Source organism: Aethalodelphis obliquidens, unplaced genomic scaffold, assembly GCF_003676395.1.
Source record: "Aethalodelphis obliquidens isolate GAN/ISIS:26980383/991018 unplaced genomic scaffold, ASM367639v1 scaffold113, whole genome shotgun sequence".
Taxonomy (NCBI): domain Eukaryota; kingdom Metazoa; phylum Chordata; class Mammalia; order Artiodactyla; family Delphinidae; genus Aethalodelphis; species Aethalodelphis obliquidens.
The window spans coordinates 1,343,811-1,357,874 of NW_020838057.1; the positions used below are offsets into that span (position 1 = coordinate 1,343,811).

At 45.6% G+C, this 14,064-nt stretch overlaps 1 protein-coding gene across 9 annotated transcripts in view; it reads right to left on the reverse strand.

Moving 5' to 3' along the window:
• LOC113615251 (zinc finger protein OZF-like) overlaps positions 1–6,332 on the reverse strand; it is a 60,647-nt gene extending 54,315 nt beyond the window's left edge. The window contains exons 1-4 of one of the 9 annotated variants that reach the window (XM_027097477.1): positions 6,067–6,332; positions 5,387–5,423; positions 2,916–2,954; positions 865–991 (exon numbers count right to left, since the gene is read on the reverse strand). In XM_027097477.1, coding sequence (XP_026953278.1) covers positions 865–991; positions 2,916–2,948 — 160 coding nt within the window. In that variant the 5' untranslated portion in view covers positions 2,949–2,954; positions 5,387–5,423; positions 6,067–6,332. The other 8 variants (XM_027097474.1, XM_027097472.1, XM_027097476.1 and 5 more) reach the window with 8 other exon arrangements.
• Positions 6,333–14,064: the final 7,732 nt, after the last annotated feature.

Here is a 14,064-nt window from a genome sequence, read left to right on the forward strand (position 1 = left end):
ACATAAAATTGGAGAACAGTGCAGACAGGGGGAAAGGAGAGTTTTGGAGGACACTAAGGTGGAAAACAGGAGTCAGAAATCACAGTAGAAATGAAAAGTGGGCGAAGTGTCAAAATGGGGAGAAGTGGAAGAAAGAAATTAAGTATGAGCATGATGAGTCTTGACGCTGAAAGAGGAGAGATCAAAGGACATTTCCCTGTAGGATTAGAACTCATCAATGATATCATGCCTTCCTACAGCTCCTGCTCACCAGGCTCAGGATGCAATTAACCCTCATCCTATGACTAGACAGGGGCCTACCTCGTCAGGCACCCAGGGTTGCCTCCAGCTTTCAGCTCAGGCTGGGTGACTATGAGCCCTACCAGATCAAACTCCTCAGAGGAAAATAGGGCCATTAGGAGAAAGACACTGGCCCAGAGTGAACCAACCAATGACAGATTTCAGGAAAAAAAATGTATCACTAGAAGAACCTTAAGGAGTCTTGCAAAAATAATCTAGGGTTGACCACAAATGCTGACCATGTAAGTGTCTGTAATTCCTGACACAGGCAGTGCAAAAAAAAGGGTTAGAACGTGTGACACGGATCTTGCACACATCTGAACAGTCAACACACCTAGCAGTGGCAAAGCTAAGTGGCATCAGCTGGACAGGCTTCAAGCCTCTGAGACCAAAGGCTTCTGTGAAAGGCTTCAGAGCCTATGGTACAGGGCTGAACACACACAGGGTGGGGGAATGCAGCTCAAGTGCCAGGAAATCGGGGAAGTAAGCAATGTCCAAGGTCCAGGCTGGGACGGATGGAGTGAGCCATGCAAAAAGAAGGGCAGAGTCCCATACGGGGCAACGGTGTGGAACAGGGGTCCTTACCCAGGGAGGCTATAAGTGACAGGTTCTCCAGCATCACGTCACAGTACAGGAGTCTCTGAGCATCGTTAAGGAGACCCCACTCCTCCTGGGAGAAGGACACAGCTACATCCTCAAAGATCACATGGCCCTGTCATGAGGGGGACAAGTGAGTTCACAGCAGCCTCTGCAACCAGGATCCCCAGTTCATGGTCATCCACCCCAGTGACCCAGCTCAGAGGACACACCAGGCCCTGATGCCACAGGAACCTGCTAGTGTTATGTCATTCAGTTAAAACAGAGAGGGAGACAAGCAGTCTCACAAGACGCTCTGAGGCTGCCACACAAACCCCCAGCCACTCTCCTCAGAGTCAACTCTCCTAAGATCACACCACACACAATGACACTTGTGCTCAGCCCCCTGGAGCAAAGCCTGGGGACAAGGGCCCTGAGTCCATGCTCACATTTCCTCCCTCTCCATTGCCCAGCCCTGCAGGGTCACAACTCCCTCACGTGCCCGACCGTGACCCACACGCCACACCACGCCACCAACTCGGCCCCAGGCCTTCGGCACCTCATCATGTTCCCCTCGTGCCACCCAGCACTCAGTGCTTCCCCAGGCCTCTGCAGGACCCACTGCTACAGGCGGTCCCAGTACTACTTTCTGTTTCCCCACATGGCCCTGATCCCTGTTCCCACATCAGCACCCAGACACCTTGCGGGGTCAGATGCCCGAGTCCTTGTCCTCCACAGTGTCCCACATGCTGACCCTGCACCACTCACCCCTTCCTCTCTCTAGTCCTCTCATTCCAAGCCCAGCCCCCCAGACACCCCCCCAGCCCAGCCCAAGACCCTGTCCCAGCTGCGCTCATCTGCCCTCAGCTGGTCTGTCGTCCAGTCTCACTCACTTCAGGCTCCAACCGCAGTCATCACAAGACTCTGAGCCTATGGAGGGGAAACAATGCCCCAGGCCTTACCTCCCTATCATCTGACCTCCATTCCTGCTTAGCTTCTGAATCCATACCTTATCCACCCCTTTGAATTCTGTACCATGACCAGGACCTCCCCTGAGGCCACTCCCACCCCCCACACACTCATGGTCACTGCACTGCCTCATCCATCTTAGTGATGACAGCCACCCCTGTCCCCGTGCCCAGGGAGGGCATGTCCCTCCCCACTCTACAACTTTCATGGCACCCACACATGACCTGAGGACCTGTAATCTGACCTGGTCCACATGCCGTCCACCTCTCAGGGGTATCTTCAATCCTGAACCCCATCCTTCCTGAACTCCAGGTGTGTGTTTCTAGTGGCCCACTTGACACCTCCCCGAGACACCCTGGCAATATCTCAGACTCAGCCTGGGGACAAGGAACTCTGGACAGTCCTTTTGTCCATTACTCCTACTTCTGACTTCCCGTCTCAGACATGGCATCCCCACCGTCACCTAGAGGCAAACATCCTGGGGTCATGTCAGACTACTCTCTCTCATCCTGTACAGCAGAAAATCAGCTCTACCACAAACGAGATTCAGAGACTCACCTCCTCTCCTGCTACAGAGCCATTGCCAGGATCCAGTCACGATCGACATTCACCAGGACTGTACCCTCCTCTGGGCCCCCGGCTCCACCCTCACCCCCAGTCTTCTTCCTCTCGGCAGGCAGAACAGCCTCTTCAGACCCAGCGTCAGATCACTTCCCTCTTCTGAGGCCACGTGTCATGGACCCACCCCCTCAGGAGAGGCCCAGCTCCTCAGGCTGCCATCACAGAAATGACTAATGACCTCAGTATTTATCAGCCCATGTCATGGGTTCGGCAGTTCCCTGAAGACTCCCCTCTCAGTCTCATCTCCAGGCTGTGCCCAAGGACATGTCACCACTTGACCTTCTCCACTGGACACATGGGAACACCTCTGTACAACTTCTGGCTTTGATTAATGGTCCTGTGCCTGAGATGATGACAGGGCCCAGACCTAAGGGCCCATAATCCCAGGACAACACTGTCTCATATATCTGTGTGTCAGGACCAGGGGTAGGGAGGACATCTGGGTAGGTACAGGGGCTTCTTCCACTTACCTGTCCAGGGACCATAAATGCTGCTGCCACCATGGGAACCTGTGAAAAGAGGGAGTATCTGAGGTAAAGGTGATTATGGTGAGGATGTAAAGGCTGAGCTGTTTCTTCCCTTCCTTTTCCTGGACATGAGTCATCTGAGGCTGACCTCTGACCTCAGATCCTCACTCTTCAGAGCTATAGCTTGACAACTCGATAGCCTTAGACAAAGACTCAACATCCTTGGGACTTCCCTGGCGGTCCAGTGGTTAAGACTTCAAGCTTCCACTGCAGGGAGCCCGGGTGCCATCCCTGGTTGGGGAACTAAGATCCCACATGCCGTGTGGTGTGGCAAGAAAAAAAACACTCACCCTCTTTGAGTCTCAGTGTCTTCAAGTAAATGGCAACACTTAGGATGTCTAACTCATAATGTGTACATACCAAATGCATTATTACCTCTCCCATGGTAAGATTCAGCTATTACAGAACACAGGATTAAGATTTCTATAAATGTTTTTGAAAATTAGGTTTTTCTTACATGTCTTTCAAGGCTTTCTGAGACAAAGTATCTTTTTTCAGCCACCAATTATCTAATTTTATGACACCACCATGGTGCCCTACAATTCATTCCTATTATTACACTACCTGAACTTAGTGACAGAATCCACAGGTTTAAGGCATCAAACCCATAAACTGCCCTCTTTTGAGAAGCCAGTTCCGACCCCTGGTTCCCAGGCTACCAGGACTTCTGTCCCACTTGGCTACAAATTCAGGGTTTCCCATGAACCCCTTCTCTGTTTTGATAATTTGCTGAAATGACCCATGAAGTTAGGAAAACACTTTTCTTACTTTTTCTGGTTTACTGTAATGTACAACTTTGGAACAGTCAAATGGAAGCGACGTCTAGGTCAGGGTTGGGGGGGATGGAGGGCAGCAGGGGGTTTCTAGGCCTTTTCAGTACATGCCACCCTCCCAGCACTTCCACCATTTCAATGTGTTCACCAATCTGAAGGAACCTTGAATTTCATTGTTCAGCAGTTTTTACACTTAATCTCCAGCTCCCCCCTGATCCTTGGGAGGTCCCATGTGGAGATGAAAGTTTAACCTTCTATTCACCTTATTTTCCAGGTGACCAGTCCAGTCCTGAGGTTATCTAGGGGACCCACCCTAAGTCAAACTCCTTTGTGATTAAAGAGGTTAGTTGTGAATAACAAAAAACAATCTTAAATCCAGGAAATTCCAAGGGGTTCAGAGCTCTAGGTGAAGAGCACAAAATAAAACCTAAACATATGCATATTATTATAGCACAGATATATATTCTCATTTTAAGCAGTTATTACTTGTTTACACAAGATTAACTTGCTAAATCTATACTTTTTCTTTTTCTGTTTTTTTTTTTTTTTTTTTTTTTTGTTGTAGGCGGGCCTCTCTCTGTTGTGGTGGGCTCTCCCGTTGCCATGGCTCACGGGCCCAGCCGCTCTGCGGCATGTGGGATCTTCCCAGACCGGGGCACGAAGCCGTGTCCCCTGCATTGGCAGGCGGACTCTCAACCACTGTGCCACCAGGGAAGCCCAAATCTCTACATTTTTAACCTTGTAGTTTCCTGGGAGAGCTGAGGCACGTGTGCCCTTGACTGGGCCTGAGCTGCTCCACCACCCTGGCTGACTGTTTTCTGGCTCCACAAGGAATAGACAGTCAGCTGCGTGTTCAGAGCAGTGAAGCTACACGTCACACCTTCTTCTCCATCTCCATCCCAGGTAAGGCTCCTTACTCCTTATACCCTTGCTTCCCCAGAAAGCCCTGGAACCATAGGACCCTCCCATCTTCAGGCAGCCTCAGAAAGTCCCACCCCCTCTGCCCTGCCCTCCAGCCCCAGGTCTCTCTACTTTCATCTGAGGTCCCCTTGCACAGAAAAGTGACAACTTTTCCCTCCTAAATTTGAGATCCTGTCTTGGCTAGAGTCCAGGACTTAGGCTGTTACCACATGGACATCAGTCCGCCAGTGTCCTCCTCCCTCAATTCCAGATTACAGATTCCAGCAGCTCCTATTTTTACCTCAACTTTGGGATCTCAGAAACAGCATGTCCCGAATCCAGCTTTTAATCTCTCCCTAAAACTGACTTCTCACATCAGTCTGGTCTCAAGTCTTCCCAGATGCTCTGCCAAAAGAAAACCTTTATTGTACTGTAATCTGTCCTTTAGCTCAGAGCCACATTCACAGCACCAGGAAATCTTACCAATTATCTTTAAGGTTTACTGGGAATCTTATTACTTAAATTCCTTTGTAAAAAAATTAATATACAGAAACCTCAATTAAAGTTGGCACACAGGAAGGTGGAGCCCTCACTGACCTGAGACAATAACAGTATCCAAAAGGCAGAAGAAAGACTCTCTTCTTTCCTGGGAAGGACTTGGACAATGAAAAGCCATGGACTCTTTGGTGACTACAGCCCTTCTAACTTCCTTCTTTAATCTCTATAAAAGTCTTAGCTCACCTTGGTTGCACACCCCAATTGCAATTCCCTGATGATTCTGGAATAAAAACAAACAAAAAACCCCATCTTTGCAAGTGAAATAGCGTGCAGGCTGTTTGTTTCAGGTCAGCAACTTCCATAGACACCACTCTGATCCAGAAGCCACCTTACTCTTTGGAGTGGAATGCACTAGGCTCTCCCAGGTCTCCCTGCCTTCACCCTCAGCTCCCCCTCCCCAGTCTGTTCTCCCCTGAGCAGCCTTTGAAATACTTTAAAACTCAGAGGGTCGTCCTGATTTATTCACAACCCTCCATGGTTCCCAGAATGATGACTGTTGGCTCAGTTGACGCAGTCTGTTGACTCCTCCTTAAATGCCCTGTCCCTGCAGAAAGAACCTCCTACCCTGGGGGAGGAGGTCACTGGCGGACTGATGTCCATATGGTGACAGCCTAAGTCCTGGACTCCCGAATGCTCCCGGCTCTTGAGCACCTCCAATGCTTTGCACGGGCCAAGCTCACAGCGTTTAACACGCTCCACACTGTGTCACACATCCTGTCAGAAATGGGACCACCACACACGCACACCTAAAGTTCTGGAAGCAGGGGACTGAACCCCAGTGCCCTGAGCAGGAGACCTTCCCTGGGGGCTTGAGGATTTGGGTCAGGATCGGGGGGGCGCGCGGGAGGGGACGGAACAGTCACCTGGGCCGGGTCCTGCACCGCGTTGGTTGACATAGGACCCTGTGGGCGCGGTGGTGCCAGGAGACGCGCAGGATAATGGCGGAGACCTAGGCCGAAAATCCCGGAAGCGGGTTCCGCAACCCGCTCACTCCTGGGCAGTGTGGACGGCGCCCCCTCAGGCTCCTTCCAGTTTCTCTAAGCTCCGCTCCACCGAGTGACCTAGAGCCTCGGGTCCTGCAGACGGCAGCAAAAGCCGCCAAACGACCGCCATCAGAAAGACGCCGGAAGTCCCGCCCATGGTTAGTTCAAAATCCGGAAGAGCCTTAATTTGGTGCCTTCATTGGAAAGGAGAACAAGGCCGGTCCACACAAGCTTCTGGGTAATGTAGTTCCCCTCGCTGCCTGTTTGTGATGTGAAAAGCCCCAGGGCATTAATGCACCTTGTCCTTGAGGGAAGTACAAATTAAAAACACATCAAAGTAGACCCAGCAAAGCCTTTATGTATAACCTTTCAACATAAAAGTTGATACAGGATTAGCAAAAAAGCATTCCAGTTGTGAAAAGGCTGAAAGTAGCCACAGTACTACTTGTTGTTGTTGTTTTTATAAAAATCTTGGAAGAATTTTCAAGTAAGAAAAATCAAGTCAATAATATTTTGGAATAAAAAATTAAAATGGGAATTATATGCAACTAAATATCCCTGAGTTCGTCATCATTGGCTAAGAGAATAAGTATATAAAATTAGATAATGAAGTCTGTCGTTGATACTGTGGACCTAAGTAAATCTGAGCAGCATTAATCAAGCATGACACATTTGTTTGGGATCAAAGATTTGCAATTGTGGACACACATTCAAGTGACAACCCAAAAGGTGTCCAGCTGGGGAATAAAAGTCAAGAGATTTTAAAGGCAAAGTGGGGTGCACGTTGGCCCAGATCAAAAGTTTATGCTTTCTGAAAAGAAACGAAACTGAGTTATTTGTAGTGAGGTGGATGGACCTAGAGTCTGTCATACAGGGTGAAGTAAGTCAGAAAGAGAAAAACAAATACCGTATGCTAACACATATGTATGGGATCTAAGAAAAAAAAATGGTTCTGAAGAACCTAGGGGCAGGACAGGAATAAGGACACAGACGTAGAGAATGGACTTGAGGACACGGGGAGGGGGTAGGGTAAGCTGGGACGAAGTGAGAGAGTGGCATGGACATATATACGCTAACAAAGGTAAAATAGATAGCTAGTGGGAAGCAACCACATAGCACAGGGAGATCAGCTTGGCGCTTTGTGACCACCTAGAGGGGTGGAATAGGGAGGGTGGGAGGGAGACGCAAGAGGGAGGGGACAGGGGGATATATGTATATGTATAGCTGATTCACTTTGTTACACAGCAGCAACTAACACAACAATGTAAAGCAATTATACTTCAATAAAGATGTTAGAAAAAAAAAAACTTCATGGTTTGACATGATGGGAAAGTGCAGGAGGTTCACTAATTAATAGCCTCCCAGCTCCATGTTAAAATCCCTTGACATAAGTGACTCCTTTTTATTTCACATTTCACAGCACTATTAATTTGGCATGCCTTGCAGGACTTCTCAACCCATATGTAAAAATGATCACAGCATATACACAAACTATATCATAATAGCAGGTTTCTTTTATTTTAAAAAGTCATAAAAATTGAAATAAGAAGAAAACACATAAGATATTGAGCCACCTATACTTTTTAAGCATTAATATGTAAATAATAAGTAAATTCAATAAATACTACAAATTAATGAGAGAAATATTTAAAACCCGTGAAGGCAAAATTCTTGTATGCCACTTGAGATTAGAATTACCAGAATTACCAAAAACTAAATTTTCTAAAAATAAAAGAACCGTATTTTCCAACAGGAAAAAATGCAAATACAAATGAACCCAATCAGATTGATGAGACTCAGTAAGTCTGACGTTAGTAAGTAAATGTTGGTAACACTGAAGATATTAGTAAATATCATAAACTAGCATTGGGTATCTATTAAAATTATTTTGCAGTAGTGTTTAGTATTATACATTTACTTTAAAACCTGTGTCCCTTCATGCAAAAACTACTTTCTATTGATATATGCACTACATAAACCAGTATATCAATCAGGGAACATGTCAGATAGCTCTAAGTAACATTGCTACACCTGCCAAAAACAAGAAGAAAGGAAGCAAAGAAATTAAAAATTCAAGAGTAGAATATAAAATTGAATTAAAAATATTTGGGGCTTCCCTGGTGGCGCAGTGGTTGAGAGTCCGCCTGCCGATGCAGGGGATACGGGTTCGTGCCCCGGGCCAGGAAGATCCCACATGCCGCAGAGCGGCTGGGCCCGTGAGTCATGGCCGCTGGGCCTGCGCGTCCGGAGCCTGTGCTCCGCAACGGGAGAGGCCACAACAGTGAGAGGCCTGCGTACTGCAAAAAAAAACAAAACAAAAAATCCCCACATATTTGGACCATAGAAATCTATCTTTTTTAAAAAAGGAAAAAAGTCTTGACATATGTGTTAAGGGAAAATTTCAGAGTCATTAATCTTGGAATCCAGTTGGCTTTTATGTACTTATTCACAAACTGGGAATCATCCAGTGTAGCAAACAGGAAGGAGCTCCAAAGAGCCTTTCAGAATGCACAGATTACTTACACAAAATTCCTGTCCTTGAGGACAAGGAAATCATACTAGGCAATTGCTGATTGGTCATACCTGGGTTAACTTTTCTTATATGGGGTACAGGGAAGTTTTGGAGCTAGGGTGTGAAAAACTAAAGCTGAGCAGGCGTATTCTGATTGGGTGGCCTTAGGTTTCCACTTCTGACAGAGTCAAATACTTACAAAAAATAGAAATTGAGGTAGGTTCCAGCATGGGGACTTGAGATGTAGCAGGAGCCACTCTATCTTGGGATTAGTTTAGATATTTTAGCACATGATGGGGGAAAAATAAAAGTAAAATCACAAATATTATATTGTGTTTTGGCTTTTATGAATAAAGCTGCTATTTTTGTGACTATTTCCACAGAAGTGTTTCTGAGTTATATGATTTAATTTTTCTTAAGGATATATCTGTAAGTGAAGTTACTGTGTATATCATATGATATGTATATATATACCATCTCAAAAGAGTACAGTTGTATTTTCTAAAGTTAATTACCGATTTCTATTTATTATTATTATTATTTTATTTATTTATTTATTTTTGGGGGGACTGCATTCGGTCTTCGTTGCTGTGCACGGGCTTTCTCTAGTTGCGGCGAGAGGGGGCTACTCTTTGTTGCAGTGGCTGGGTTTCTCATTGCGGTGGCTTCTCTTGTTCCGGAGTATGGGCTCTAGGCACGCAGCTTCAGTGGTTGTGGCACACGGGCTCAGCAGTTGTGGCTCACAGGCTCTAGAGCGCAGGTTTAGTAGTTGTGGCACATGGGCTTAGTTGCTCCACGGCATGTGGGATCTTCCCGGACCAGGGCTCGAACCTGTGTCCCCTGTATTGTCAGGCAGATTATTAACTACTGCGCCACCAGGGCAGCCCTATTATTTTTACTATTATTGGCCGCACGGCATGTGGGATCTAGGTTCCTGGACCAGGGATTGAACCCTCACTCCCTGCACTGGAAGCGTGGAGTCTTAACCACTGGGCCACCAGGGAAGTCACCCAGTTTCTATTCACTCAAGAAATATATGAGAGTAGTAACTGTTTCACATCTTTATCAATTTGGTATTATCTGTTCTTGAATTCTAGTCATTCAAATAAGTGTGTAGTAGTACCTCACTATGGCTTTAAATTGTGTTTACAATGGTGATTAATGACAAGGAGCATATTTTCATTTTCTTCCTTACCATTTATACTTCTTTGGTGATGTATACCTTCAAAACTTTTGCAAATACTTTAAATTGTGTTATTTTTTTATTATTGGTATAAGGACTATTTATAAATTGAGAATCAGTCATTTATCACATATATTTCTTGCAAATATATATTGTGACTTGAGTTTTCACTTTCTTAACTGTCTCTTGAACAGCAAAGTTTTATTTTTGATTAAGCTTCAAATAATCAATTTATTTTCTTTGGTTGATGATATTTCTGTCTTTTTAAATAGAGATCACCATCGTGCCAGGACTTGGCCCATTCTGGAGCAGTGCTGCATAGCTTTGTGGTTATACATTACAGACACCAGATGCAGCCAACCTGGTGTACAACTTTGTTCAGCTGCTTATCAGATCTCTGCCTTTCAGCAAGTACATTTATCTCCCTGAGAGTTGATTTCATCCTATGGAAAATGATGCCTGTGAGGCACCTGCTTCATGGGGAGGCTGTGAGGAAAAGCCAGAATAGAAGCATTTAGGGCCAGGCCCACAGGAAGAGATGCCTAAAGCTTGCAGATGAAGATTCAAACCATGTTCCTGAAAAGGAGACCAAAGTATGCGTAAACAAGGACAACCACGAGCTGACTGGATGTGTGCCACACTGAGGAGCTTCCCACAGACATCCAGAGGCAGGGAACTCCTGCCTCTGGATGTCTGTGGGAAGCTCCTCAGTGTGGCCTCTTTGGGGGCCTGGTTGTTTCTTGCTCACATCAAGGTCCAGTGCGGGTCAGAATGGAGCTCTGGGGAGCACAATTGTTCAGGGACCCAGGTTCCTTCTCCTGTCACCATCTGGCTTTAAGTTTGCTCTGGCATCATCCTGTTTGCATAGGAGAAATGAGAGAGGAGGGCAGAAGTCATAACCACTTGCACACAGACATCCCTTCCACTCTCATGCCATTGACAGGAGGCCACACCTGGGTGCCAGGACTGGGACGTGTGGTTTGCTGTGTTCCTGAGGAGATAAGAAAATGAGCTTGGTTTACAATCCCATGGGATGCTGAGAACGTGAAGCTCACCTTGCTGGAGTCATTTTCTAATTAACCTAATTAAATGGATCTGAAATATTCTGTTCATCAGTCTACTACTCTTTTTTTAAATCGAAGTGTAGTTAATTTACAATGTTGTATTAGTTTCAGATGTACAGCAAACTGATTCATATATACATATATCTTTGGATTCTTTCCCATTATAGGTGATTACAGGATATTGAATATAGTTCCCTGTGCTATAGCTACTTTTTAAAAATTCTCACTTTGCTCTTGACAAATAGAATGATAATCATTTCTGTGGCTTTGTGTTGCTTGAGGATGTAATGACATAATGCACAGAAGTGCATAGAACAGTGCCTTCCTCATAGGAAGGGGATCAACAAAAATAAATTATTTGTATTATCTGTGTAATAATATGAATCATAATGAATAATAGTGATGTACGTTTTCTTGTAGATTGTCTTCCCAACTCAGGAGAAAAGGAATATTTCTTCCCCTTGAAATTACTCTCTCTACTATACTCCACATCCCATCCTTTCCCACATTCTTCATTCATCCCCCCTCCTTTGTCCATCAGACTATCAGAGGCTTTTCCTTGCACTGTGTCTCCCTTGCCTTTGTGCCCTAGAAATACCAATATGATATTTGGCCTTGTCTCTCTCACATCTGACTATAAAGGAAGGAAGCTGGATCCATAAAATGAGTGGATTGGCTTCCCTACCATGTTGTGGCCTCTCCCCTCTTAGTCCTTCTTCATGCTGTTCAGCCAGCCAGTAAGTGTCCCTGTCCAGCCCTAACTCATATCCTGAGTCTGTTCTTTCTTTTTTCTTTTCTTTTTTAAAAAACTTTTTGTTGCATCGGGTCTGAGTTGTGGCACACGGGATCTTTCGTTGCAGCACGCGGCTCTCCAGTTGTGGCACGCAGGCTTAGTTGCCCCGCGGCATGTGGGATTTTAGTTCCCCAACCAGGGATCGAACCCATGTCCCCTGTATTGGAAGGCGGATTCTTAACCACTGGACCACAAGGGAAGTCCCAGATGAGTCTGTTATAATGCTCTCCCATCTCCTTTTCCAGGTTCCCTTGACTATCTCAAACCACCTTGAGCTCATCATGAATAACAGAATTTTCCCCCCAATTTCAGTGAACAGTCCTGTCATCCAAACAAGTTTGAAATCCAGATTCAGCCTTTGGTCATAATATTCCACACACAGTGCTGAGAAATTGTGACTGCATCACATAAGCCTGTTCAGATGTCTGGGTGTCTCTCTTTTGCAACGGGGTTCCAATATTATGAGTGTTTCTCTACAGGCATCATTTTGCCATGCATCTTTTATCCATTGTCTTCATGCGCTGATGATTCTGGGTAGTTGATTATTTTATAAGCTATTGAAACATTTGTACCTACTTCTATTGCTATTTCTGCATTTCTTAGCTAGAAATCTTGTATAAAGAAAACTTTTCCATAATTTTCTATTTGGCTACCTCAAAATACATTTTGTACAGAAAAGGGAGGAAAGAGCTAGATCTGTTCACTCCAGCAATTTTCAGGATAATTATTTGGAGCATTATCATCCTCCTCAAACAATAACAAATGTTTATCTCTCGGGGGTAAGATGCCCCTTTTGCACACATGCTCAGACTGTGATTGTGGCAGCCAGTGTCCTAGTAAGAAATAACATTTAGTTAAGTTGCTCTTCCTTTCCGATAAGTCTCATATTTTAAAATTAATTGTATTTGTCTCAGGTCCATTCGAAACTGCTATAAGAAACCACCATAGACTGGGTGGCTTATAAACAGCAGACATTTATTTCCCACAGTTCTAGAAGCTGGAAATCCAAACTCAAGGTGCTGGCAGATCTGGTGAAAGCCCATTTCCTAGTCCATATACAGCCTTCCTTCTTGCTATATCCTTCCATGACAGGAGGCGATGAGAAATATCTGGGGCCTCTCTTATAAGGACGCTAATTCCATTCATAAGAGTAGAGGCTTCATGAGCTAACCACTTCCCAAAGTGCCTCATTTCCTAATACCATCACGTTAGGTATTAGGTTTTGAACATATGAATTGAGGGAGACACAAACGTTGAGATCATAGCAGTATCTATTTCAGGAAATTGAGTTAGAAATATTTTATGGAAAAAATAGGGACTTCCTTGATGGCGCGTGGTTAAGAATCCACCTGCCAATGCAGGGGACTCAGGTTCGATCCCTGGTCCGGGAAGATCCCACATGCCTCGGAGCAACTAACCCAGTGCGCCACGACTACTGAGCCCATACTCTAGAGCCCGTGAGCCACAATTACTGAAGCCTGTGCGCCTAGAGCCCGAGCTCCGCAACAAGAGAAACCCCTGCTCGCCACAACTGGAGAAAGCCCGTGCTCAGCAACAAAGCCCCAACGCCACCAAAAATAAATAAATAAAATTTAAAAATAATAAATAAATGGGAAAATAGCAGGGCTAGGGACTTCCATGGCTGTCCAGTGGTTAAGACTTTGTCTTCCAATGCAGGGGGTGCGGGTTCTATCCTTGGACAGGGAACTAAGATCCCACATGCCTCTGGACTATAAAATGCAAAACATAAAACAGAAGCAGCATTGTAACAAATTGAGGGACTTCCCTGGCTGTCCAATGGTTAAGCAACAGAGCTTCCACTACAGGGGGCATGGGTTTCATCTCTGCTCAGGGAACAAAGATCCCGCATGCCCTGTGGTGTGGCCAAAAAAAACAAAAAGAAACTAAGAAACATTGTAACGAATTCAATAAAAAACTTTAAAAAATGGTCCACATCCAAAAAATATATATATTTTTTAATATAGCTGTGTGCTTCCCTGGTGGTGCAGTGGTTAAGAATCCGCCTGCCAATGCAGGGGACACGAGTTCGAGCCCTGGTCTGGGAAGATCCCACATGCCGCAGAGCAGCTAAGACTGTGCGTCACAACTACTGAGCCTGCGCTCTAGATCCCGCGAGCCACAACTACTGAGCCCGCGTGCTTCAACTACTGAAGCCCGTGCGCCTAGAGCCCATGCTCCGCAACAAGAGAAGCCACTGCAATGAGAAGCCCGCGCACTGCAACTGAGTAGCCCCTGATCACCACAACTAGAGAAAGCCCGCGTGCAGCAACGAAGACCCAATACAGCCAAAAATAAATAAATAAAT